Source organism: Phoenix dactylifera, chromosome 3, assembly GCF_009389715.1.
Source record: "Phoenix dactylifera cultivar Barhee BC4 chromosome 3, palm_55x_up_171113_PBpolish2nd_filt_p, whole genome shotgun sequence".
NCBI classification, from domain to species: domain Eukaryota; kingdom Viridiplantae; phylum Streptophyta; class Magnoliopsida; order Arecales; family Arecaceae; genus Phoenix; species Phoenix dactylifera.
In genome coordinates, this window is record NC_052394.1 from 23,780,239 (window position 1) to 23,807,709 (window position 27,471).

A 27,471-nucleotide genomic window follows, 5' to 3' on the forward strand; every position below is an offset into this window, starting at 1 on the left:
ATAGCTTCAAAGGGCAGCGTCCAAGAGAAATCCAACAAACGCATGCATGGAAACTTCTATGGACATGCTTGAAAGGAGTTTTTGTCACCTAGACCTACTTCCTATCCACAGATCAACATGAGCATTTCCATTTCTTACACGAGAATTACATACCTTAGGGTCCAAGGCAGATCCATGGGATAGGCGTGCCCCTAAAATTATTATAGTTTGATAGTACATATGAAGGAAAAAAATGACACGCTTCATATCGATCGGCTATTAAAAATCCTTCACTCCAGCGGGCAACATTAAGAAGAAAGTGATCCGTAGCACAAATCCACTATGAATACATGGATCGCACCAACCTCTCTATAACTTGTGGCAGGCCAACAACGAAGGGGAAGCGTCTTTCACCAAGACACGGCCGCTTTACTAGCATGAGAGCAACAAAGCACTCACCAAACCCGGGAACGACTGCGACATCCTACCTCCGAGGAGCCCATGAGACGCAGCTTTTTAAACAAATGGGAAATTTATGACAGGATGACGAACGAGGCCATGGACCACGGACCTCAAAACGACTAAAGTGATTCCAATTTCCATGTTTTCTAGACTTTCTAGAATATCTCTTATCCTGTGCTTCATTTTCAAGGGAAGTCGAGCTCGTCTAGCTACAATTTCTTTTATAATTAACCAAAAACTCAAACACAACTGAGAGAATGGCTAAGGCTGGATCATTAATTGAAATTAATTTCACCAAGATCAGAAACAGTGGAGCGAAGGAGCCCTCTTAGAACTTGGAAACAGATCATTGAACAAAAGAAAGGTGCATGGTTGGAGCAACGGCGCCAAGGCGCACTCTCGGAAAATCGAACAGAAAGAAGAAGTATTATATAAGTATACAGTGTTTTTAGAAACCTTTACTAATACGATCAATAGCAACTCTTTTGTCTCCATTGTGGGCCCCAACTCCTACTACTTCCTCGCAGGTCCCCCCAGCCCCACTTGTCCCACATTTTCTTCAGCTCATTCCATGTGCGATAGGAAGAAGAATAGCTAATAATTATTTATATAAGAATAACTTGCTTGTCAATCTAAATTTTGGTAGTTGGTGAAGAGGAACTAAGTGGGAATTTGGCCACCACAGATACCTTCCTACAGCTCATAAGTCTATTAACTCAAGTAATACCAATGGCTAGCTAGAAGCATTGAAGCTTTCAGTTTCATGCAGCAGACATGATGTTTTTATCTAGAGTTTAACCTCCCACCTATAGCAAAGCCAGAAAATGAAGGCCCAGCTAATGCTTGAATTGAAGGTTTTGTTTTGTCAATATCGCAATGGAGCCTAGCATGCCGTGTTACTTGCTCTCGGGTTAACCATGGAGGAAGACTCGCCTTTAAAAATATTAATAGTAATGCTTCCAAACTCTTGATATATGTCCGAGAACTCAACGGACACATATATAAAGCCACGTAAGGGGCTCAAGAGACTGATTGGTTTTAGCCAGAAGAAAGCCCTCCGAGCTCCTCACGTCTCCCGGCCTCCACGATCTCTTCTTAATTTTCTTCCAATCTTGTCTTTGGACATGGTACGGTCTCTCTTCTTCCTAGTGTCTGCTCTTGCAATCATTGGATCCGTCGCACATGCGGCCGTCGTGGAGTACACTTTTGAGGTATAAACCTAATTGCTTCCAAGCACGTTGTTTTTGCTCGTCTTATTTCAATTCAATGCTTTATCTTTTCTCTCCTTTATGCCACCCGAATTCCCGTTTTGTACGAAAAAAAAGTTCGAGGAAAAAAAGGACAAAACCTCTCGCATGTTTGCATTTCTTTCTAGAAATTCAAAAACAATGTGCTTTGGATGCTTCGAGCCGGCTGATGCATCTTGAGGTGCGTCTAACATATTGGCCCCACTCCTTGAAAACAAGGACGTCTAGCGAAATACAAAAGCCAATTGAGAGTCCTCAAGAAGAGAGATTGCCGAAACGAATTTAAAAGAGTTTGTTTTCATTGGAGCGGGATGTTGTATTTGGTATACATGTTATGCAAACATTCAGTTCTGGATGAGTTTGCTAGCTAGCAACTTGGTTCCTTTGTCGAACAAGAAACTCAAAGCCCTCTGCACGTTGCAGTTTGTTCTGCTGGAAATTCTCCATTTTTTCTGCACAAAGACATAAGTGGTGCCCACATAGACATTATTTTCATTGTTCTGGCAACATTAATTATTAGTTAGCATGTTAGCGATGACATATTCCGGATTCTGAAAAGGCTTACAATGCCCTGTTGTGTAGGTGGCTAACTTGACCATAACTCGGCTGTGCAAAAGCAAAGTCATCACAGCAGTAAATGGGACGCTGCCCGGTCCAACCATCGAAGTTAACGAGGGTGATACGTTGAAGGTTCACGTCATCAATATATCGCCCTACAACATGTCGATCCACTGGTAAGATTGTGTCCTAACCATATCATCATTGGAATATTTACGTTAATTTTTGCAAAGAAGGGGTGGCAACTGAAGTCTTACTATGCTACCAAACTCTCGATCGGTGTCCCGTCCGTGGCGGTGGGCGCAGGCATGGGGTGTTTCAGATGCTAAGTGGTTGGGCTGACGGGCCTGACATGATAACTCAATGCCCAATACGACCCGGGAAGAGATACACTTACCAATTCAATGTCACTGGCCAAGAGGGAACGCTGTGGTGGCACTCCCACGTCTCGGTCCACCGAGCTACAGTCTATGGCGCCCTCATCATCCGACCCAGAGGAGGACGCCAAGCCTATCCCTTTCCCAAACCTTTCAAGGAAGTCCCCATTCTACTAGGTACACGTACACGTACATATTCAAAAAAAAAAAAAAATCGCATTTTAGTTGCAAATTCTCTTTCAGAATAATCTTCAACATGACTAATAATATGACCACCGATATCTACGTCCAGGCGAGTGGTGGATTGACGACGTGGTGGACGTCCACCACCAGGCATATTTAACGGGTGGCGCCCCCAATATTTCCGATGCTTTTACCATCAATGGAAAGCCCGGCGACCTCTACAATTGTTCCAGTACAGGTAAGTATTCGATACAGTGGAGGCTAGCACTGTCGTCTATGTCTATTATGCATGTCAAGCTAGCGTTGATTTTGTCCGCCTAGCTCATGAACTAGAGCAAATTAAAGTTGGCCGCATGAACAAATCGCAACGATGATTAATCTTCCTTCTTCAATGCAAAAAAAAAAAAAAAATCCAATAACATTGGTTGGTTAATGTCAAATATTAATTCATGTGAGTAACGAGAAGTTAATATTGGATTGGCAAGCAGAGATCTATAAGATGGAGGTGGAGCAGGGCAAGACCTACATGCTCCGGATCATCAACGCTGCACTCGGTAACCAGCTCTTCTTCAAGGTGGCTGGACACTCCTTCACAGTTGTCGCCGTGGACGCCAGCTACACCAAGCCCTACAAAACTGATGTGGTGGTCCTCGGACCTGGCCAGACCGTGGACGCCCTCATGGTCGCCAACGCCCCGCCAGCCCGCTACTACATGGCCGCCCAGGCGTACATCACCACGGCCCCTCCACCTCCCCCTCGTCCACCCTTCGACAACACCACCACCACCGGTATAGTCGAGTACAACTCCACCAACCCATCTTCGCAACATGTGACGGCAACCATGCCCTCCTTCTTCGACAGCGGCATCGCCGACCACTTCTCCACCAACTTAACCAGTCTGGTCAGGCCAGGCGATCCCACCGTGCCTCTCCAGATGGATGAGCGAATGTTCGTAGTTTATGGATTCGGCATCGCTGCTTGCGAACCGGGACAAGTGTTATGCAATCAGACTCAAGGAGCGCTCGCCGCTCGCATGAACAACGTGTCCTTCCAGTCCCCCACGACGATGTCCTTGTTGGAGGCACATTTCAAGGGTGTCAACGGGATTTACACGTCCGACTTTCCCCAGAAGCCGCCGATGACATTCGACTACACAAACGCCAGCGTGAACGCTGCTCCAGCTCCGCAGCCACTGATGTTCACGGCGAGGGCTACGAAATTGAAGAAGTTGAAGTACAACTCCACCGTCGAGATGGTGCTGCAGAACACGGCGATCCTCGGAGTCGAGAACCACCCAATGCACCTCCACGGCTTCAACTTCTTTGTACTGGCGCAGGGGTATGGGAACTACAACGCGACGACGGCAGTGAAGAGATACAACCTGGTGGACCCGCAGGTGAGGAACACCATCGGCGTTCCCGCCGGCGGTTGGACGGTTATCCGATTCACCGCCAACAACCCAGGTACGTACCCCTTTTTTTTTTTTTGTCAAAAACGGTATTTTAATTCAAACAACTGCAATCTGCCAAGGTACACCTACTTCGGAATGCTATCCAGTACCTACTACATGTCAAAATCTATCCATTTTTCTGACTGACCCCGTCAAAATGATGGATTGGCTAATTAATCGATTCTCTTGTTGTTACTGGGTCCCATGATATTTTGATGACACGTACAGGTGTATGGATCATGCACTGTCACCTTGACGCCCACCTGTCGATCGGGTTGGCGATGGCTTTCGAGGTGGAGAATGGACCCACGCCGGAAACTACCCTTCCACCACCCCCTCCGGACTTTCCCAGTTGTTAGAAGAAGCAGATGAAGGAAGCAAACAGCTGGGAACATGGTTTTCCTAGTTTTCTTTTGTTGTGCCATTACACAGTGTCATTCCTTTTCTTTTGATCTTTTTTGTAAAAAAAAAAAAAAAAAAAAAACTTAAAGATGGGTTTGATGGTTCCTTCAGAGCTCAAAATAAGAGCTAGGGTTTAAAAATGATCATTTTGTGAAATGTGTGGACTGCCAATAAAAAGCCAAGTTTTCTTATTTCTGGGCCATTTTGGACTTCAATGGTGTGACAGATGATATAATACAGAAGTTCGAACTGGAAGCAATTCGAGCTTTCCCATTCTTCCTTCGTGCATTTTCTGAGTCAGAGAAGTTAGGTTCCTCGCTCTAAGAACGAAAGAGATTGGGTTCCAACCTATTTCTCTGGAAAAAAAAAAGCACTGAAGGGTGCCAACTCTCCTGACCGTGTAATGTTTCTTGGGACGCACCCATAATGAGCAACATCCAGATCGCCTGCCGAGCGCAATAGGCCCGTGGATTTTTTTCCTCGGCATCATTTTCCTTTCAGTAAATTGATAGCCGGTCTCTTCATCTAGCGGACCATAAGTGTATATATAGAGAGATAATCTAAATGTGTGCATGGACAATATAACTATGTACGAGAACTCGTACAAATATATGTAATATAAGTTTATGTTTTTGCAAATCTTATATAAGTGTGTACGGGATTAAAAATTAAATGCTAATAATTAAAGGATCATGCATTAGAGTCAGGTTAAAAAAAGAATGATCGGGTATTAAGTTCCATCGTGAATCACTTCATGTGGCAGTTGGCAACCCTTATGCAAATGCACATCTTTATTATTAAAACACTCGATCAAAAAATAAACACCGGTGAGATTCCATAAAGATACAACATAGATATTATAAAGAAATTAGCTATATAATGCTATGATTATTTGACTTCTCAAATATGAGTTGTGTGATAAAGGATGCTTGGTTGGCGAGATTTGCACGTCACATGTTGTCAACATTAACATTAAATTTTAAAAAAGTAAGGTAGAGATGGGTAAGTATTTCTCAAGATCATAGTTGATTGAACATGATTACCCACATCAACATTACTTGCAGAATTATATTTTTTTAAAAAAAGCAACCAATCATATCTTGTTAATTTAAGCTTCATGGAACTTGATAGAGCCAGTATAACTAATTTGTTTGACTTAATTTTTTTTAAAAAAAAACAGGTGCCCGGTTTATGCATTGCCACCTAGATGGCTAGATGTCGACTTACCGCTAGGCTTGACGATGGGTTTCAAGGTGGAGAGCAAGCTAACCCCAAATTTGACCCTTCCTCTCGAGAGATTATTGGACGGACCGGGTCCGGTGGACCAGTCCAATAGTCACTCACGACGTTACCCCCCCACTTCCCTCTATATTTAAACTAGTCAAGATCAAAACAGGGGATGGGAATTCATCCTGTCGCCACATATATGCCTCGGGATTTGGACTGGTCCATTGCATCTGATCCATCTAATAATTTCTTCTCTCGAGGCCCCTTCTTGACTTTCCTCAATGTTGCAACAACAAAAGGAAAGGGACATCTGCAGAGAAGATATAAAATAAAAAGAATATGAAAGAAAGGAAGAAACCCCCTCTTTCACATGTTTTTCCATTTTATTAAAACTTGTATCTAGACACTTACTATTTTTTTCCCTTGGAAAGTTGATATCACGGTCTCAATTTAATCTGTACTTATTATGAATCGGAAATACAAAGAGCCCATTAACCAATGAACTACCAAATACTTCATTTGGAAGTAAATGCATTCTACTTAACTCTTAGGTTATTACTGAAATGTGAAATATTTAAACATGAACAAGCAAACCTGGCCATTTAATCTATGTAATTAAGTACTACAAATGTCGCATATTTTAACATTTTTTTCTTTCTGAGTATCAGTAGGCAAGGTTTACCGAAATTCATTAAAATCATGAATCACTGTAAAGACAAGATGCAAACCATGGACATTGATACCTAAATCCCAATAACCTTAACAATTGGACTATTAACACGCTCGTTTATACTTCAATAGTATCTCAACAACAATATGGTTAAAGATAGTCCTTCATCAGATTTCTGAGGGTTTTGTGGTATTGAGGGAGGCTACGTCCAGTTTTTTTTAGCCTAAACAGACTGGTGAACCAAAAAAACAAAAGAAAAAAAAACAAATATAGTGATCTAGTAAGAGCTTCATCTTTTCCTATTTACCATGGCCCAGCGGAGCAGTGGAGGCAATGTTTTAAAATGCAACTAGACGGTGATTGCAAAAACCTGCCTCCGCCTGCCCTCATGTGGGTCCTGTATGAGAGCTGGGCCAGGCCCGTTCTGCTCACCTGCCTGAGCCTCTCTCGCGCGAAGCCAAACTGAAATCCGATCGGGCATTATACCAAACAAGTAGCGTGCACTAACTGACTCTGGTCAAGGCCTCAACCTCATTTCCAAGAATCTTCTGCTGTTGTGCAGTGCATATTGCAATCGCTACATGCGCATGCAGCAGGCGAAGTTTCATACGTAATCAAGCAAATGCTGCATAAAACCCATATAATTTTATTCCATTATTTATCCTCTCTCGTTTTTTCAACAGGTGATTCTATTATCACGTTATATTTTCTTTCAAATTCCTGTAATGCCTACCATGCTTTATTGCATCGGTCCAAATCTACAATGCCTTGCTTGTTACAAGTAAAATAATGCTAAATGTATCCCGACTTAAAGCGACATAATTTGTCATAACTCAGAATCTTACTTAAAAAAGTTAATCGGAAGGTATTATTTAGATTTCTTAGTTCGGTATAAATATCGAAGATCTACCCAATACATAGCAGATATTAAACTAAACGCATGTCCGTACTGGACCTCACAGACTCCTTAGGCTAAGGGTTCCAAGTCCATTCAAATTCAATCACAAGTACCACAAATATAACCTAAACTCGTACGATAATCCTTCCGAGTTTATATAGGCTATGAGTCAGGTTTGCCTTGATACCGTTTGTCACAAGCCAAGGCTTGAGATTCTACGCTTGCATTGGCAAAGTACCAATGCTTCTGTGAGTCCATGTTTGTCAGTGATGATTTACGTTTAACACGTGCAAAACTAATGCACATCTATTCAGTATCCTGTATACAGGACTGACATGAAAATGCTGCATGTGTATCAGCAGGAAATTTCCAATATTCTGGTAGACTGACTTACAACTTGTTTGCGAAGCATGGAATCTGTTCTGTTTGGAGGAAGGGAGCTCCAGACAAGTACTAATAGCATATTTATCCTAAAATGTAGCTAACAGTATATTTCTACAAACCATAGTTACCTAATTAAATTTTAAGAACATAAAACTATATGTAGTCCTTCTGAAATTGGCTCGAAGGAAAGCTTGATTTTTATAAATGAAAGCACAAGACAAGAATATGAAGATATAATTAAAACACCCCTGTTAATTTGTTTTCCCCTCTAGATATCAGCCCTTAATCGAAAAGATGGAAGAAAAAGGAGGTAATGTAAGAAATGAATGAAAGCGAACTTTAGCAGATAAAGCCACTGGTTATCAATGATAGAAGTTATGGGCATATGATTTGCTTAATATAATGATGTGGATCTGAGCAGCATCCCTACAATCTATAGGATATCTTTGTAACTAGGCCGGTGGCTTCCATCTATTGGTAGCGTGTACTCATCATTAGACTGTAATAGCACTCGGATAGCATGTGCAGTACCATCTTCCGAATTTGTGCCAAATCTGTTAGAATAGGCACCATCTCATATGATAAGATCATGCATGTGCAAGACCAGCCTTGCAAACTTAACGAACAAGGCAAAAACAATCAAGTACACGTCACCTTATAGAGCTCATGAACCCTCTTTTCCTTAAAAAAGTGGAAACAAACAAACATTTCTGTGTTTGAGGGTGACAAGAGGAAAGCTTAAATTAAAGAACTCAATCATGTGCACCAAAGGAAACGCCAAATGACTCGTTAAGCAGAAGTGAGCAGACTATATTAGAGCTGCGCATCCGACCACAGCCTCTTATCTTGGCAAAACTAGGTAACTTAGCCTGCTAATATTAAATGATTCAATTATTAGTGAGAGATGATGGAGTTAAAGTTGTGGCTTCTGGAAGAATTTGATCGAGTCACATTGACCCATCGATCAGCATCACCAAAACAATGATTACCAGAAGAACATCTGGCCCCCTCAGTCCCTTATTAATTCTTCGGGGATCCAACTCTCTCTCTCTCTCTCTCTCTCTCTCTCTCTCTCTCTGCTCAACATTTGGATGAGTTCGAAGAATTGGTTAAATGAAAAATTCCATTGGGGGTCCCTTGTTAATCATAAATTAAAAAATGGAACCATTTCATCCCTTCACTGGAAAGACAAAAAAAAAAAAAAAAAAAATCTTGATTTGGGTTCTTGCACTTCAGAATCACAAATTAAATAGAACCATCTCACTCCTTTACTGGAAAGACGAATGATACCCTTGATTTGGGGGTGCTTGCACTTTGGTGATTCTGTGCAATTTGTCACTCAAATAGAAAGGAATAAAAGAACACGAGGAGTATATTAGGATGGCCCAAAAGAATGCTGTAGTTACCCAGAAGATAACACCCCATGCATCAATCTAGTAATACCCGTCCGCATGTATCTGTGGTCTGAGGCAGATGGTTTTACGAAACAGAACTTAACAAGGAATAATACCAACCCCAGCTCATGATTAAGAACAAGAAAAAGGAAGAATATGTGCGCATACTTGCACGAATATATTGAAGGAAGTGTGGAATGCAAGGCTTCTTCTAATCAGCTTACTTGATTCCCGAAAGGCCATAAGAAGCTTCCTACGCACCTTTGTTCATACTTGTAAGTCATGAAATGGTGAGATACTTTAAGCAAGAGGTCTCCTCTTGAAATAAATATGGTTTGTAATAGTCTTAAAGGTGCTTTTTATATGATTATAACTGGATTATGGAAAGCATCCTTTACATGCGGACAATGATCAAAAAGGAAAATAACTCCTGTCACATCATTTGCGATGAAAAGAAGGTTTCCAAACAGTAAAGGGGGCCTTCCTCACGGCCTTCACTTAACTTTGCACCTGCTGTTACTATACAAGTGCAACTATCTACCACACTCCAGAGGGTGGAAGGTGAGTGATTGGACCAAACATTAAAGCAACATACCAAATTATGATTCTTAAATCATCTTTACTTGTTGCACAAATGTTTTCATGGGCATCATGGAGGCCATGTTGGTTCGAGGATCCCAACTTGTAAGAAAAACATTCGAATCTCCACACTAAAAACGGAATGATCAAAGAAATGATGAGACTCTATGCTGTCTTATTCTTAGTGAATATGACGCTTATTTTAATACTTCATTGGTTTTAATCTTGCATGCTGGGGGAGAAAAGGCAGAAGGTAGGCATCTGGAAGTGCCATCTGCTGGTCATCTTCCAAATGTATTCAAGAACAAGGACTTGATGCAGAGCATGTGGCAAGACAAGTGGGGTCTGTTTTGCTGGAACCAAATGGGGGTGAACTTCGGTAAGATTCTTCACCATATGGAGAGACGTAGCAGTAGAGATATGATGGGGTTTTGATAATACTGATATGTTAACGGGAGATGATTTCAGTTGTGGGCAACAGGATCCATGCATCCAGTGAGCTCTAGTGTTACTATAGTTGGGTGACGAGGGGGTTAAAGCCAGCACTTATGTCCAGTAGAGGAGACAAGAGAACCAACCTTAGTGATCTGCCCTTGTGATGCGCCAAACATGTATACCATGAATCCTCCCACAACGAGGCCATCGCCATTTATCTCATTTTACTGTTTCAACTAAATTTAGGAACTGAAAGAAAGGAGCAAAGATACGTCCTCAAAGTTCCAATCTGTAAAACAATGGCATTTTCCATCTCAGTTATTTGATGGGGTGAACTACTGACAATAACGATCATCTTCCTCACAGCATTCAAATCATTCCAAAGAATTACATCCTGTCTTGGAAAAAGGTATTGTTTGATGATAATGACCCCCACAAAGAAGCGGAGCACTCAAAGAATTAATATTATGCAATAAACTCCTCTCAAAAAAAAGAAGAAAACGTACGTAATAAATGGCATTCCGATATTCTATGGTTGGATAAAATTTTCGAGGCCATTTGTTCATGTAATTCTTGACTATGCACTCTAAAATAATAAACATACAATAACGACATTAAGAGAAACATAGTTTAGTGGTTAATTTGTAAACAATAGATATGGTGGAGCCAGGATGCCATATTTTAACCAAGGGTAAACAGGCTTTATAGATTAGTCTCTTTAAAAAGGTGCACACTTAGGGAACAGTTACACATGGGTATAGGTTGTCAAGGGTAGTTATAATATTTCCCTCTTTTAGTTTAACAGCTTGAGCTTAAGGGTAATTATCATCTGTTAAGGCTAATATGCAGCATGTATCTCAACCCTAGCTAGCTGGTCATTGGTATAGGACCACAGTCTATCGACTCTTTTAGGATAATAGCAACAGAAGACTGGGTATGCAAATAGAGGATGGGGGAGAATGATCATATGAATAGCACAATGATTGAAGTCGAACATCTCTCCGTCATGCTTCTTATGCTTGCTCATGTGATTTACCAATGACACTAACATTATTTTCAATTACTTTGCACTCTGGCCCGACGGCTTATTGTCCCATCTTTAATTTTCATAAAGCAAAACAGATTTCTCGAAGTTTTAATCATGCAATCAAATGAAAGAGAAAACTATCTTACTGTAACTAACCACTTTGCAACCAAGAAAGCTAAACGGGAGATAATATGACACTAACTAAACCATACTTATTGTTAAATTTAGATTGGATTAAAAAGAAAAAATCAATTGAGATGATACATCTGGAGGTTAGAAGGAAAGGGTTTTCATCATTCAATAAATGCTTTTCCTTCTTTCTTCCATTAGTCGATATACATTAACTGCAAAATCTAAACCTTTCCATGGGACAGCAGCAGATTTTCCCCCACTTGTGAGGCTATATTGGTAAATTACATCATGTTAAGCATGTTTCAAGCAACTGTATTGAGCTATTAAGATACGATAGAGAGAGAGAGAGAGAGAGAGCCTTTAAAAGGGGTCATCCTTCCTTACAATTTAAGTGCTCTTGCAGAACACCTCCACAGTTATGTTTGTGGTTTGTTGTTAGGGTATTCAGGAGGATGGAGAAAGAAAATTTTGCTGCGTTGATTGTAGCGTCTGTGGCACGAGGGAGCATCCAAAGGGATCGCATTGATCCGTTTTTTACAGGCATTTTTTGGTGGCAATGGAACCCGGATCATGCGATCCTTTTGGATCCCTCCTCTAGCCATTTCTGTCAGCAACCATCTATTTCCTACGGTTCTCCTCCTTCTTTCTGTTTCTCTCCATTATTCATCATTATATTCCAAGGAAGATGAAGACAGCCCTTGTCAAACCAGTTAGCTTCACTACAGACCTCTGTGTTCCCGTTCTTACTACCAGATATCATTCTCTACATTCTTTGCATCCTTACTACTGAGATGGATCTCAAATTCCATACAAAGAAGAGAAATTGCATGCTTTGTTATTTTGCTTTCTGAAGAAGTACATAGATGCAAAATATTTCATTCTTCTTATCTTGGCTAAATCATATTTTCTGTAGAAGGAAAATATGAACAAAACATGAGGATAGCTAAAAGAGAGATGTTTAAAAGCCACTGAGGGCGACCACAACTTCGGCTGCGAGATGTTTATTTTGTCACAGGATAATTTTTTTTCATAAAAATTCTCACTAAACGGTTTTATATTTCAGTTCACATCTTATGGATGTCTTGTACTTCTTGTTTTGATACCTCAAGTGGTTTATTAATTCGTTGTGACAACTTAATTTAATTGATTTCATGATGCAGAACAATATTTGCTAGAGTTATTGTTTTCTTATCTTATTTTGTTTATTTTTGTAGATAAACGTCAGAATTGAGCCTGTGGCATGTGGACCTAATTGTTTGTCTACAAGGATTGATATATAGTGAAGGTGCTGAATAGCACGCTCATCATAGAAGTAGAATTGCCTAGAATGATGCGTACTGATGAAAAGTTAGGATGCACACATGCACTGAATTAATTGTAGACAACTCCTAAAAAGATCTCCCAAGTTAGACATCAAACATAAAAGATAATCATTTTCCCAACTATCAAATTTTTGCATGCATCTTACCTCTATTCTTCAGCAATTAGTTGAATCTGAAAGGTGTTGCATATCAGGATCCCATTCTAGGTCAGCAAAGAGTTTACTTCTCTCTCTCTCTCTCTCTGAGAACATATGTCCTCTTGTAATCTTGATCAACAAAAACATATGTTTAAGAACTAGGATGCACATTGAAGTTCTGGGTGACACATAAAGCCCTGATGCAGTTTTTGTTTTTAGAGAAATTTCTCTGAAACGATTATAGTGCTGTTCCACTTTACTGATTGGAGGGAGCGAGGAACTGGGGTGAGCCGATGTTTTTGCATTTGGTGATACTGAAATTTGACGACAAAACAAATTGGACAGACAGAGGTCTTTTGACATTTTAGAGCTTTCAGTAATAAATTAGCTACTTCTTACAGGCAGTTAAAACCCTCCTGCAACATGGGAACTAGTACGGACCCTGGGAAGTTGATATGAACCATTTGCGAGTGCAGTTGTTCTAAGCACCATAACATAGGCCTCTGAAATCTTTGGTGACTGATTTGTGGACACCTATTTTAGTTAAAGGTGAATGAAGTACATGACGGAGGGGATTAGTTTAGGTCGACATTCAACGAAGGAGTCATCCAGTATTGTCATGAGATGGTCTCCTACTTTTGGTCTCTTAAAAGGTGGATTTGTGGCAACTAACCACGTAATTTGTTGTTTGAGATGAAGTTTTGAGGCTAGTCAAAGAAATGTGGATTCTTGCAACTGATCGAGCAACCATAGCCGCTGTGCGCAATAGCTATTTATAGATATTAGAACTTGAACTAATATCTTGGATGCATTGATATGCAGCAGCTCATTTTGATGTTATAGCTGTATGGATTTGAGATATTATACTATGTTTTGGCCTATTATGCTGCACCAGGACATGCCACAACTCTTTGATAAATATCTTACATCCACCATTGTTGAGAACTTATTAGAGAAATTGATGGGGACATCAGAGCCCTTCATCCAGATGATCCTAAGCCTCCGGATTGAGCCAGACGCATTTATTTGCATATTTATTTTATTTTATTTCTGGATTTATTTGCATTTAGGGATTTATTTGTGGTTTATTTTATTTCTGGGTTTATTTACATTTTAGGACTTATTTGTGGTTTATTTGTGTTATTTGTGGGCTTATTAGGATTTATTGTTGTGTAAGGGGGTTTATGCAAATTGTGTATTTGGGCCCTATATAAAAGGGACTATTCTCATGATTAGGGTTAATGAAGAATTAAAGATTTCTTTCCCCCACGTTTCCTCTTCTTCTCTTCTCCTCCCTTCTCCTTCTTCTCTTCTTCTTCCTCCTTCTCTTCCCCTCTTCTCCTTCTTCCATTTAAAACTTGGTCCGGCATCAACTTGGTATCAGAGCAAGAGGCTTTGCCCCTGCTGCCAAAGCCACGGTCCCGTGTTTCCTCTTTTCCTTTCTCTCTCGGTTTTCACCAGCCCCCCTTCCCCTCTGTCGGTTTTCACCGGAGAAAAAAAAAAAAAAAAAAAAGAGAACAACCCCTCGATTTCAAAACAGAAGAAGGAAAAGAAGAAACCCTTCGGTGGTCTCCCCACCACCCGTCACCACACCCACGCCCACCCTCGCCGGCTGCTTCCTCTCCGCCACACCCTACCGCCAACATCGCCGCCGTGACTTTAGTTCATCGCTGGAGATCGTCGCAATCCCACGAAAGCGCCGCTGTGCCCGAGCTCTTTGTGTTGGTCACTGGCTAGCCGTGTCCGACCCTCGGAGGAGGTCACTGCCCCGTGGGTATCCGTAGCCGGCCGCCGCCCGTCGCTGCGAACCCCAGAGTCGCCACTGCGATCTCCATCCCGCCTCGCAGCCACCGCCACAAAATCCGGCGCATCCCCAACGAATCCGTCGGAGGTTGAAGACGGCCAGCTAAACGGGTAAGTCTCCGACCCGTTAGCCCGCCACACTAGCTCGGATCCGTTCCGAAAAAAAAAAAGAAAAAAAAAGAAAAAGAAAAAAAAAGCAGCGCACGTGAGTTGCACATGCGGATGAACGGGTATCGGAGCGGGTTGCACCAGAAAATCCGGACCCGATAACCCGAACCTGTAATTCAAAAAAAAAAAAAAAGAAAAAAAAAAGAGTAGCACGTGCCTTGCACGCGACAAAAAAAAAAAAAGGGGGAAAATCCTTACCTCTGTCCGTCGTCTCGATCGGCCGCCGCTTCTTCTTCCGCCGTTGCCAAGCCGCATCACTGCGTTCGCCGTCGCTTCTCCGCCACCGCCTATGCCGCCGCCACTTCGCCGTCGCCACCGCCCGCTTAGCACGGCCCCACCGTCGCCGCAGCGCCGCCAAGCCGTGCGCCTCTTTCCCCGCGGCCGATCGCAGCATCGCCGCTGACCGTGAAGCGTCGCTCCACCCTAGCCGCCGCAGCCGTCGCCCCTCCGGCCTCGCCACCCCCGCCGCCGTCGAGATCCGTCGCCAACCCACCTCCCATACTGCACCGCCCTCGCCGCCTCGCCGTTTCCGCCTCCGCTCGCACACAACGCCGCCCCACCTCAACGCGCCACCGTCGTCACCGCAGCTCTGCCGCCACCCGCCTGCCGCTTCGTCTGCGCCGCCGCCGGTCGTCCCCATTCCGAACCCCTGTCACCTTCCGCCCCCCCCCCCCCCCCCCCCCCCCCTTTTTCCCCTTATTCCTTTTCGTCTTCGGCCACTGCAGCTCAACCGAGCAACCCTCCATCGACCCCAGACAGGCCCCTTTTGGGCCCAAGTTTCGGGCCACCCCACCTCACGGGCCCAAGCCAGCAAGCCCTCATTACAGAGGCCTGATCCGATCTCACAAAATTCCAACAGGTCCACTCCCCGCCATTTTACAAGCCCAGCAGACTCACCAAGGTGCTGTGATCAGAACTAAATTGAAGCCAATTGAAGGGTCCATCAGCTGCAGCCGCGCACCAATCGTCATCCCAGCCCACGAGCACACAATTTTGGTCGACTACTTCACGACAGGTGATAGGTTTCCACTTTTCTTGGGCTTGTTCATTTAATTATGTTCTAGTTCTCTTGCATGATAGCCACATTTTGAAAACTTATATTGCTGTTATAATTCAGAACATTGAACCTTTCACTTCCGAACCCGTCCTCTTACCCTTTAAATCTTGACATTAAATTAGCACACCCTAGTAACAGGACGTTTCTCAACATTATTCGATCAGATTGATTTAGGATCAGAACAACTGTACTACTTGATTGCAATCTAATTTCTTAAATTGAATAATCTTAATCCTTAATTCTGAATAACCGAAGTAAAAATTAGCAACATTTAAATTTTAAGTTATTATTGTGGAGACTTGCTGATTTCTGAAATCATAGTAGATTGCATTAGTAGGTTGTCCTGCATCAAATTTGGTCCTACATCATAGTTATTAGGGTTTCATTAGTGACACTGCATTTCACATCATCACCTAGTGTCATCATTGCATGTCAACCTGTAGTGACATGGAGTACTATTTCAGTCAACCTAAAACCCCTGTAACTACCATGAATTCCGAAATTTTGAGGTATATTAAGGAACAGATCGTTGCCATACGGACTGGATACAAAGAATTCACACAAGAGATCCATGAGCTCAGGCAAAATTCTAGGACCCCTACACCGCCAACCCCTGTTGCAGCCCAACCTTAAATCGGTTTGGTTGCACCACCTGTAACCCTTCCCCATTCTCTTGGGCACCAAACCCAATGCTCAATGTGTCAACAATTCGACCACATAGCATCCCAATGTCCTATTAGGACCTACCTGATTACTGAACCAGAAGTTAGGAGCCAAGAGGTCGAATATGTTGAAGAAGTCTATGAACCAAATATAGAAGACTTTGAAGACGAACCTATAGAATTAGATTTTGTCCAAAATGATTCCCAAAGGGAGACTATTGATCTAAATACAACCAAGTCATTTCACATCACTACTGTGGAAGAGGTAGTGACAGATATTGAGAGCCAGTCACCTGAATTGGCACTTGTAGCTAAAGATACCCATGTGGAGTCCAATCTTGAATATTCCCCTATAGTAGTTTTCCTTCTAGAGGAGTTTAATGACGTAGTCCCTGATGATCTTCCGGATGCACTTTCTCCGATACATGATATCCAACACGCAATTGATCTAGTTCCCGGAGTATTTCTGCCCAACCTTCCACATCATAGGCTCAACCCAAATGCATATGCTAGGACCTGGGATTTAATATTATCGACAATTGAGTTTGCATATCATAGTTCGGTTAACAAGTCCATAGGTATGAGTCCATTCGAAGTGGTGCATGATTACAAACCTAGGCAATCCATAGACTTGTCTTTCATGTCTCATCAGTATAGAGTCGTTGAGTCTGCACAATCAATTGCATCACATCCATATTCATTGCATCAAGAAATCAGCAATTTTAGTCACTTTAATAACTTAAAATATAAATCCCTTGCTGATTTAACCAGACGTTATAATGAGTTAAGTGAAAGAGATTACGTCATGATAAGAATTAGGTTTGAACGACTTTCTTCGGAAACGTTTAAGAAATTGCAAACTTGTAGTGCAGAACTGTTCAAAATCTTAAAGAAAACCAGTTCGAATGCATATGTTGTGGATCTTCCTGATGACTATGGGATTAGTGCGACATTTAATATTGAAGATTTAGTCCCATACAAAAAGTTAATATTCATGCCTTCTGACCCCTTTATTGATATACCTACCCATGTTGGACACCCTGACCTCTTACCTGCTGTTGAGCCACCACCTTCCAAATCTCATGCACGCAGAGAACAAATAGAACATATATTGGATGAGCAGGTTATTTCAACCAGGAATGGTAGTTACCAACGTTACCTTGTTCGGTGGAAAGGTCGACCAAAGTCTGATGTGACGTGGATTTCCAGAGCACAGTTGCAGCGCCTTGACCCCGATCTTATGGAGCAGTACAACAGCCGGCCAGACTTGTACTCGACGGGGTCGAGTTTTTCTCACCCGGGAGGAGTTGATGGGGACATCAGAGCCCTTCATCCAGATGATCCTAAGCCTCCGGATTGAGCCAGACGCATTTATTTGCATATTTATTTTATTTTATTTCTGGGTTTATTTGCATTTAGGGATTTATTTGTGGTTTATTTTATTTCTGAGTTTATTTGCATTTTAGGACTTATTTGTGGTTTATTTGTGTTATTTGTGGGCTTATTAGGATTTATTGTTGTGTAAGGGGGTTTATGCAAATTGTGTATTTGGGCCCTATATAAAAGGGACTATTCTCATGATTAGGGTTAATGAAGAATTAAAGATTTCTTTCCCCCACGTTTCCTCTTCTTCTCTTCTCCTCCCTTCTCCTTCTTTTTTTTTTTTTTTTTTTTGGTTAAAACGGCAATTCATATAGCTCTAACTTGAGTACATCCTGCCAAATCAGAAAAAAGCAAAAGATACAGATCAGGCGGGAGTTCTGCCGTGGATGACCAACATAACTCCCCAGAATGCCGTGCAGCATAGGAGGCGACCCAGTCTGCTGCCCTGTTCGCCTCCCGGAAAACATGTACTGCCTGAAACTCCTCCATCGCCATAGCCAGCCTGCGGGTCTCCCGAATAAGTGGGTGGCCATCTCCATATCCATCCGCCCCCCGGATCCAATCTATAACAATAGAAGAGTCCCCCTCAAGAAACACCCGCCCGGCCCCGAGCACCCGCCTCACGTAGGAAACACCGGCCCATGCTGCCCATAGCTCTGCTCCCACAACCGAGAGCCCTGTCGAGCCCCGGCCACCCGCCGCAATCAACCTCCCATGGTGGTCTCTGATAACAAAACCGACTCCTCCTGACCTCCCATTCCTCGCCACACTGCCATCGAAATTCACTTTGAGATAACCAGGGGGTGGGGGTACCCAAGAAACCACCGCAAAACTCGGCGCTGAAACAGCACTACGGATACCCCAGATGTCCCTAGTTGGCCCAAGTGAAGACGAGGCCATGCAGGAGAGGACCTCCTCCGCCTGAAGCACCGCTCTCTCCACCACCATCATCGCCGAGAGCCTCCTACCCTCAAACAGACGAGCGTTCCAGTCCAACCAAATATGGTAGGCCAGATACGCTCTAAGTATCCCTGCCTCTGCGAACATAGGGCTCCGTACCGAGGCTCGCAGCAAGTGCAACAAATCCTGTGCCGTCTCTACCGAGTGATGAATAGGAACAGGAGAGCGCCTCCAAATCTCCCTAGCCCTATGGCAGTGTAGTAGAACATGTCGAATAGTCTCCTCTGTATCCGAACACACCTCGCACTCCTGAGGAACCCGAACACCCCGCCCGACTAGTATACTCCTGGTAGGGAGGCAGCCCCAAGCCACCTTCCATAAAAACAGCGCAACCCTCGGGTGAATCCTCATCCGCCAGATCCAACCTCCCTCAATCACTCTCGCTGGCTCCCCCCCGAACAAAGCCTGAAGGTCCCTGGCTCGCACCTGTGATCGGCCCGACGGCGCCCAGACCAACCTGTCAGTCTCCCCCTGAACTGGCACCGGGAGGCCCAAAATCGTCTCAGCCAACTGAGCCCCAAATGCCTCTCAGATCAATCCCTCCCTCCACCTGCCCTCCTCTGAGTCCAACAGGTCGCTAACCCTCCGGCCTGCTAATCGCACCGTGTCCACCATGGTCGGCATGCGGCTGATCGGCACTGCAGTCACCCAACAGTCCTCCAATATATCAATGGAGCATCCATCACCAATCGCCCATCTGATCTCCGAAAGGACCACCCCAGCTCTGGCACACGTCTCCCTCCACACCGGGGAGTGAGAACGGGCCGCTCGCACTCCGGGCACCAGAACGCCATACTTGGCCCTCATCAGTGAGGACCACAAACTATCGGGCTCCATAACAAATCTAGCTACATGGCGTGCCGCTAGAGCCTCCCTCCGCACCAACAGGGACTGCACCCCTAGACCACCACATCTGGTAGGCTGGCACACCACCTCCCATGCCAGCAAATGAATACCACCTCTACCACCTTGCCTACCCCAAATAAAGTTCCTAACCAGCTGCTCAATATTCCTCAAGGTCGACACTGGAATAATAGAATGGGAAAGTAAATAAACAGGGATCGAGGAGAGAACTGACCTAACCAGGGTAATCCTCCCCATCATAGATAGAGAGCGCATCTGCCAACCCTCCATCCTCTGCCTAATGCTGGTCTCCAGATAGGAACAGTCACTCCCATGCAAGCGCCGGCCAGAGAGCGGGACCCCCAAGTATCTCATCGTGCCATCCTGCTCACCTATCCCCAAGATCTCCCTAATAGAATGTCTCATCTCCTGTCTGGTCGACGGGCTAAAGCACACAGCAGATTTCGAAAAGTTGACCCTCTGACCAGACATAGCACAATAGTCCTGAAGGACTCTAGTAAGAACCAGAGCATCTCGGCAAGTCGCACGGGCTAGCAGCAAACAATCATCCGCAAAGAGCAAATGTGAGATCGATGGGGCATCCAGCGCGGGCCTGTAAATCTCCAGCTCCTGGGCGAGCACAACCTGATGCAGAGCTCTGGATAGCGCATCCGCACATAGAATAAACAGATAAGGGGATAAGGGACACCCCTGTCGTAGCCCTCCCGTAGACACAAAATAGCTAGAAGGCGTGCCATTCACCAAGATGGCAAAAGAAGGAGTCCTGACACAACCCATGATCCACTGAATCCACACCCCAGGAAAACCAAACCCCAGCAGAGACTGATATAGAAACTCCCATCGCATCCTATCATAGGCCCGCTCCATATCTAGCTTGACTCCCATCAAGCTCCTCCTCATCGGAACCCTCTCCAAATCAAACATGAACTCCTGGGCTATCATCACATTGTCGGATATACTCCGACCACCTATGAAAGCACCCTGCTCCGGACTGATCAAACTCGGCAGAACATCCCGCAACCTGACGGCAAGAATCTTCGCCGTAGCCTTGCACAAAGTGAACTCTCCTTCTTCTCTTCTTCTTCCTCCTTCTATTCCCCTCTTCTCCTTCTTCCATTTAAAACTTGGTCCGGCATCAGAAATGCTACAGGATGCCGATCATTCATGCATGCCATGGATTCCGGCCCGGACATTGGCACAACTTAAAGGAGGTCGGGAAGGTACTACATCAGCTCCACGTAGGCATCAAGAACTTCAGTGCCAACCCACTGCATTTTTTGGGAATTAAAGTTATTAGAGTGGAGAAGGATGAAGTGATGGAAGGCAGCATGTTGGAGTGTGCAACATAACTGTGCTAATTGTGGCCTGCAGTCAATGGCTTCTCATTGGAAATTTGAAGTGGGCTCTGGTTTGTGGAGTTATCCTACCCTCGTACTGCATTCCTTTTGATTCAATCCGAAAGAGAAAAATTTTTTCAACCCACTCAACTCGAATCTTTCAAAAAAAAATAAAAAAAGATAAAAAAATTTCGAAAGTAGAATTTATATCCCCTTTTCTTTCGTTGATCATCTATATATCATAAATTGAGGTATATAACCTCTATTTGTAATAGTAGTGAGATCCACTCTTGGGCAATTAGGATTTAATTCCTCTCCTAATTTAAATAGAACTAAGTTTCTAAAAATAAATATAACTAATAGAAATAATTAAAAAAAATAAAATTATGTAGAAGGTAGATCTCAACTATACCTTCTGTCTCTTTGTCTAATTCTTTATCGATTAGAAGATACGCTTGACTAAATTCTTTTCAGAAAAGAAAATTTTTGATTTAACCAACCTGTTTCGGAGTTCAAACGATGGAATTTCAGTCCTTTTTAATCCCCTTAGAGGTTGTCTCTAAATTGTAGATCGAAACGTTACCCGATTTGGAAAAAAATTATCTCAATCGGGCATCTAATGGCCCAATTATGGCCTTCGAAAGTTTGGATCGCAACTCAATTTTTCATGTGACAAATCTCACTCATGGATCCTATCTATCTAGTAGTGGCTAAAATAGTCTACATCTAGTTTGGTGATCCTATTGAATACTTCTAGTTGTTAAAATAGTCTACATCGAGTCTGGTAATCCTCCTGTATATCCATAGGGGCCAAAGTAATTCATATCAAGTCAAGTGATCCACATGGATCAGGGTTCCTCCTACTTAGAGGATATAGCTTCTGCTAAATTAGAATCGAAGGTAGAAAAATACGTGCTTCTTGGCCTCGTGACTAAACTAATTAACTATGCTTAAAAATGGTTTTTGATCTTAGCCTACCTTGCTAGATAATAGATCCTCATCTCTAGGCGTGGGAGACAGTTTTGCTACAAGAGTTATTGATGCTTGTGTTGAAGGGGTTGCCAATCAAGATATGATCTTGGTGAGTTGGCCAATCTTCCCTTCTAGTTTGTGAGATGTTTCTTTATCTTGTCATCTATCGTAGTAAAACTAGCAACCATACTTGTCTTTATCTGTCGATATAATTTAACCACTGAAAATATTTCTTTCGACTCCTTGTACTACTTATGGGTCTAGACCATGCACTAAAGCTCCTATAGATATAGAGGACCGAAGCTTTGATACCAACCCGATCCAGCTAGATCAAGTTAGATTTAACTAGACAAGAGCATGACTCTTGTATCAACTTGATCCGATGAAGGAGAAAGAAGAGTTTCCTCAACCAACTCAACTTATATCCCTACAAAAAATTTAAAATGATGAAATTTTTTTAAAAATAGGGTATACGTCCTCTTTTCTTTTATTGATCATCCACACATCATAAACTGAAATACATAACTCCTATTTAAAATAGTAGTAAGATCGTCTCTTGCACAATTCGGATCAGATTTCTCTCTTAATTTGAATAGTTCTAGATTTTCAAAAATAATATAACTAATAGAAATAATCACAAAAAAAATAAAATTCTACGGGCAATAGATTTCGACTTATATATCAACTTTGCCCTTTATCACTCTATCTAATTTTTCATAAATCGGAAGAAAGGCTTGGTCAAAGTCTTTCCCAAAACGTAAATTTTTCGTTTGACTAACCAATTTCGGAACTCAAATGATGAAATTTTATTATGTTTTAACCTCTCAGGGGTTTGGTTCTGAACGGTAGATCTCAAAATGTTGTACGAGTTTTTTAAAAAACTTATCTCAAGTGGCCATCATATGATCTCTGAAAGTTTAGTTCGTGACTCAGCTTCCTAGTGTGGCAGATCTTGCTCTTGGACGTTGTCTGATCCTACATATAGTAGCTAACATAGTTCATATCGAATTGGTCATCATCTTAGATACCTGAAGTGACCAAATTGATCCTCATCGAATTTAGTGATCCTCCTAAATATCCGTAATGGCTAAAGTGATCCACATCGACTTTGATGATCCTTCTAAAATACCCGTAGTGACAAAAATAATCCATATTGAGTCCGGTGATTCATATGGATCACTTTTCAGCACAGTAGCACCTCTGCTCTCAACCCTCAAATTTCAGTCTCAAAAGTTCATTTTAACTTTTTATTTTTCAAAACAAAATCTCTCCTTACGCTAGTATAGGCTGTTACTGTTATTTATTTGTTTGCACAAGAGGACCATTTGCCCACATGGGCCTCGTCGGGCCTCACGGTTTGGACCGAGGCTAAAATTCAAAAACTGGGACACCGTCCCCGCAAGGGATCGCATGGGAACATTAATTCTATCTTACGGAAATGCCACCGAATCGTCTCACCATCCCTAAGAACTTTTTGTTCTTTTCTCCGTTCGTTCCCATGTTTTTTTTTTCTTGTTGTATTTTGATTCCAGGATGTTTCCGAATCAAGTCTTAAGCCGCAAGACAATCACATAACAATGCAAATGTTTGCCAAAATCTTATCAAATAAACTTCAGTCATAGCACTGACCAACAAGGGGTTCGTTTTAAGGCTGGATAGCATATTTGATATCATGCCACACGCATGTAAGGAGCCCGGCGTGTGAAGGTTTTAAATGCTTGCCATTATCTAACAAACTAAAGAACCATCTGATCATTCCTCAGAAACGGACACTAACTCGTATACTCAGCAAACAAAGAATCCTAGGTCTCTGTTTTCTTTTTTTTAATTCCACAGAACAAATAACCGCGAGTACATTACAACAACCCCTTTAGGATTAGGGGTAAATTGTACTTACACCCAATAACTTGATAATATAAGATAATGTATGGCATCCTCCTCCCTGTCCAAAGATAATTTTGACTTTTTGCATGAGGTCACTACAGTTAAATTGGGAAAAACCGACCTTTTTTTGCCAACGCTAGTCACACGCGTCGGAAGAAAACGGCCCCGGCGCCAAAAATTGTCACACTTTAAAGAAACGTCGGTGGTCTGCTCCCCAAATACGACCCATCCGAGATTGAGCCCTAGCCTGGCCTCCTTTCCGCTTCTCCGCCTCCCCGAATACCCATCCGATCGAGCCCTAGCCCCTCTTCTCCGGCACGAGCTCTGCCTCCACCCTCAAGCTTCCTTCCTCCTCTCCGGCGTCGACCGACGGACCCTCAAGCCTCGAGCGAGCTTCACCTCCGCCCGAGGATCTTTCCAAGAATCTTCTCCTCGTCCCTTCTCTCCAGCTCCGACCGATTGGCCCTCAAGCGTTGATCAAGCTTCACCTCCATCCGAGGATCTTCTCCTCCTCCCTTCTCTCTGGCGCCGACCGACCAGCCCCAAGCCCCGATCGATCGAGGTGATTCTAGTCCTCGATCTTTTATAGAATAGATTAATTGATTAATCTTTGCACTAGGATTTTTGCATGTTAAGGGAATAAATTAGAATCAAGGATCTCCTGATGGCCAATGAATTTAAGCTAGGACAACGTCATAGACACTAGCTAGTCATCATCAGAGCCTTTTATGAAATCCTAAATTTACCCTAGATCATCATATTGATGTTTTCCCAGTCCAACAACTGAGACTTCTTTAGTTACTTTCAAAAGAATTGGAAATGAATATCTGAATATGAATCCAAAGGTAAAAGGACATAGATATGCATCCATTGATTAGGGGATGTTTGGTGCCTATAATTTCAATTGCTGCAATAAGAATCATGGCTGTAAATATTTTTTTCAGCCTAGCTATCTGTGCTTGACATCCGTTTGAGGAGGGGGAGGAGGCACTCAATCTTCATTGAGATAATGAAAAGTAGAGTCAATATTAGTCCTCCTGAGCTATAAATTCAAACCAAAAGGTCTAACAAATTAATATTAGTCACTATAAATACAAAAATAAGAATTAAAATCTTTACTCAAGAAACCAAACCATGACATACTCTACATCCAATCAAAGCCACTAGATAATTAGTAGCCAAAGTATGAGGCATCTGAATTTCTGCCAACAACTCAGCAACTGATCAAATACTTGCCACACATTATGCTTTATAAGGAGATAAACCAATGCCAGTAATTTAACTGAATATAAATTTAGCTTTTATAAACTATTGGATGCAAGTATAATGAATATAAACCTCATGAGGAATTTTCTAATTTACTCGATAATCTTGCTATCAAAGAAAAGAAATAAAATCAAGCTGGTGCAGCTGCTACATTCAATTTAGCCGCATCCCCTCCATCGGCAAGGACTGGTGTTTTAAACCCAGAGCGGAGAATCAACATTGACCGACGTGGATTTCTTCCTTGTCGAGCCTTGCACAAGTCGGGCAGGAACACATCTGTTACACATTGATACCACCATAACGTCAAATACCACTCATTTCCTTATTTCCAATTTGTATCACACACACACACACACACGCACATACAAAAAAAAAAAGGAAATTCTTAACTCGTCACTAACAGTTATAAATATTGAGCTAGGAGCCTAATTAATCTCCCGTTCACAGATTAGGCCTCCCACAGCAGTACAGTCCAATAGGAGCCTTGCAACGAGTTTCCACGAACGATAGCCCATTGGGCCGGTTAGATCGTGTTGGGTAATACGCCTCTCTTGACAGCTGAAGCCTATATTGGAGCCCAAGAATTGGATCCCTTCAGCCAGCTTCCCAAACAACAGAAAAAAAAAAAAAGCGCTAAATTTAGGTCAAGAAATGTTTAGGCCCGTCTGACCTAAAACTAAAATATTTAGAAGCAAACACGCTGGATTCCCAACGGTTGTGTCCAAAAGAAACTGTATAAATAATTATACGTTCCAGATTCGATGGCTTGGGTTGTGGTGAATTTCTTTCAACCCAAACCTATCCCGGGTGTACAAGGAGATCTCAAATTTGTCGAACCAGGACCTGATTCCCGGGCATTAGGTTCGTCATCCATGTTATCTCAATTCCCAAGTCTTAAGGGAATCAGAAAAGAAAGAAAAGGTCAGAAAAGTAAAAGATCGATTCCTTTGTGTGTGCTTTTTTCTCTTTTCGCTTTCCCTTACCACGTTTCATTTCCTTTGACGCTCCTACGCCGCTATGACCAACGTGAAAGTAACAAAAACTTGGTTTCATGTGAGGCACCGATAAGTTTGAGTAATAAAACGGAAACGTCGTTTTTCTTGTTTGCCTCTTACCTTCGGCAGCGGCGAGGTTGAAGTAGAGGTCGATGATGTTGGGGCAATTCTGGTGGCACGCCGGGGAGCAGAGGTTCTCGGTGAACTGCGGCTCGAGAAGCGAGTCGGAGGAGATCCCAACGGAATTACGGTCGACGCCGCACGCTCTTACGCACTTATCAGTCTCGATCCAACCCGGCATCCGCTCCACCACCACCTCCGACGTCTGGCACTGGTACTTGGTGGGGCCCCCTTTGCGCGGGATGGTTTCCAAAACGCACCTCTTGGACGACGACGAGATCGCAAATGCGCACAGGTCTTGCGGCAAATCCTCGCATATCACCCCCGCTGTCATGCACAACCACCATCACATACATATCGATACTTGACATCGCTTGCCATCAAAAGATAGAAAAATAGAGCATGAGAAAGACGGGTTTGAATCTGGTCCTCCGTACGTACCTAAGGCGGAGGGGAGGAGGAGGAGGAGGAGGAGGAGGGGGAAGGTCATCATCTTGGGTGGTGGAATGGAATCCCCTTTGTTGTTCCTCTAACTGGATTTTGCTGACTGGATTCTAGGGGGAATGTTACCCGATTGTCGTTTGGTTTTATTTTTTTTCTTGTGGGAATGAGGAAGGAACGTAATGGTGATGGATTGGTGAGGGGCAAGGAAAAGGTGCTGGGTTCTTGCAAGGTCACGACTCCGGCGTCAACGGTCTTTATTTTTTTTTCCCCCACTTTTTTAGCTCGACGCGAAGAGCACGCATCATCTGCAGCGCCATCTCTGTCATTAAACTTTACCACCTATTATTATTTCCCTCTCTTATTATTAACGCGGTATTGGTTGGGACTTGGGACATCATTCGCTGCGAACGCGGCGTACAACCATTCCAACAAATGGACACCTGACATGTAGCAAGACGCACTTTTTTTTTTACCTGCCTGTCGGGCACGAGTTGGATGGAATGGCAGACCGGGATGGGAGAGAAGCCACGTCCTTAGCCGCCGTCTCATGCGTCCTTTCAAACACTTGGACACCGTGTTATACACGATGGCTGCGTTTGTGGTCACGGACGGACGGGCGTGCTGGAAGGCTCGAAGGTTTGGGATTCTACGGGGGAGGTTTGACGCAGTCAAGTGCCGTGAAACTTCCCTCCG

General features: G+C 43.1%; 2 protein-coding genes across 2 annotated transcripts; one reads left to right on the forward strand and one right to left on the reverse strand.

Moving 5' to 3' along the window:
• Positions 1 to 1,417: 1,417 nt before the first annotated feature.
• Positions 1,418 to 4,860, forward strand: LOC103704087 (laccase-24-like). Its single transcript, XM_008787239.4, has 6 exons — positions 1,418 to 1,652; positions 2,271 to 2,422; positions 2,553 to 2,800; positions 2,916 to 3,044; positions 3,295 to 4,269; positions 4,485 to 4,860. Exons 1-6 carry the CDS (start codon positions 1,566 to 1,568, stop codon positions 4,613 to 4,615), a joined length of 1,722 nt encoding a protein of 573 aa, XP_008785461.1. The 5' UTR covers positions 1,418 to 1,565; the 3' UTR covers positions 4,616 to 4,860.
• Positions 4,861 to 25,201: 20,341 nt separating this feature from the next.
• On the reverse strand, positions 25,202 to 27,029 carry LOC103704086. The gene is made up of 3 exons (XM_008787238.4): positions 26,776 to 27,029; positions 26,335 to 26,661; positions 25,202 to 25,495 (listed from the first exon to the last, which is right to left on the reverse strand). Exons 1-3 carry the CDS (start codon positions 26,825 to 26,827, stop codon positions 25,350 to 25,352), a joined length of 525 nt encoding a protein of 174 aa, XP_008785460.2. The 5' UTR covers positions 26,828 to 27,029; the 3' UTR covers positions 25,202 to 25,349.
• Positions 27,030 to 27,471: the final 442 nt, after the last annotated feature.

Bases quoted from the DNA above. Each gene is read 5' to 3' on its own strand.
- LOC103704087 (XM_008787239.4), top strand. From the start codon at position 1,566: ATGGTACGGTCTCTCTTCTTCCTAGTGTCTGCTCTTGCAATCATTGGA. The intron at 1,653-2,270 runs GTATAAACCTAA...CCTGTTGTGTAG, and splicing joins TCGTGGAGTACACTTTTGAG to GTGGCTAACTTGACCATAAC. The intron at 2,801-2,915 runs GTACACGTACAC...ATCTACGTCCAG, and splicing joins GGAAGTCCCCATTCTACTAG to GCGAGTGGTGGATTGACGAC.
- LOC103704086 (XM_008787238.4), bottom strand. From the start codon at position 26,827: ATGATGACCTTCCCCCTCCTCCTCCTCCTCCTCCTCCTCCCCTCCGCC. The intron at 26,662-26,775 runs GTACGTACGGAG...TGTGCATGACAG, and splicing joins CCTCCTCCCCTCCGCCTTAG to CGGGGGTGATATGCGAGGAT. The intron at 25,496-26,334 runs GTAAGAGGCAAA...AATGTGTAACAG, and splicing joins CAACCTCGCCGCTGCCGAAG to ATGTGTTCCTGCCCGACTTG.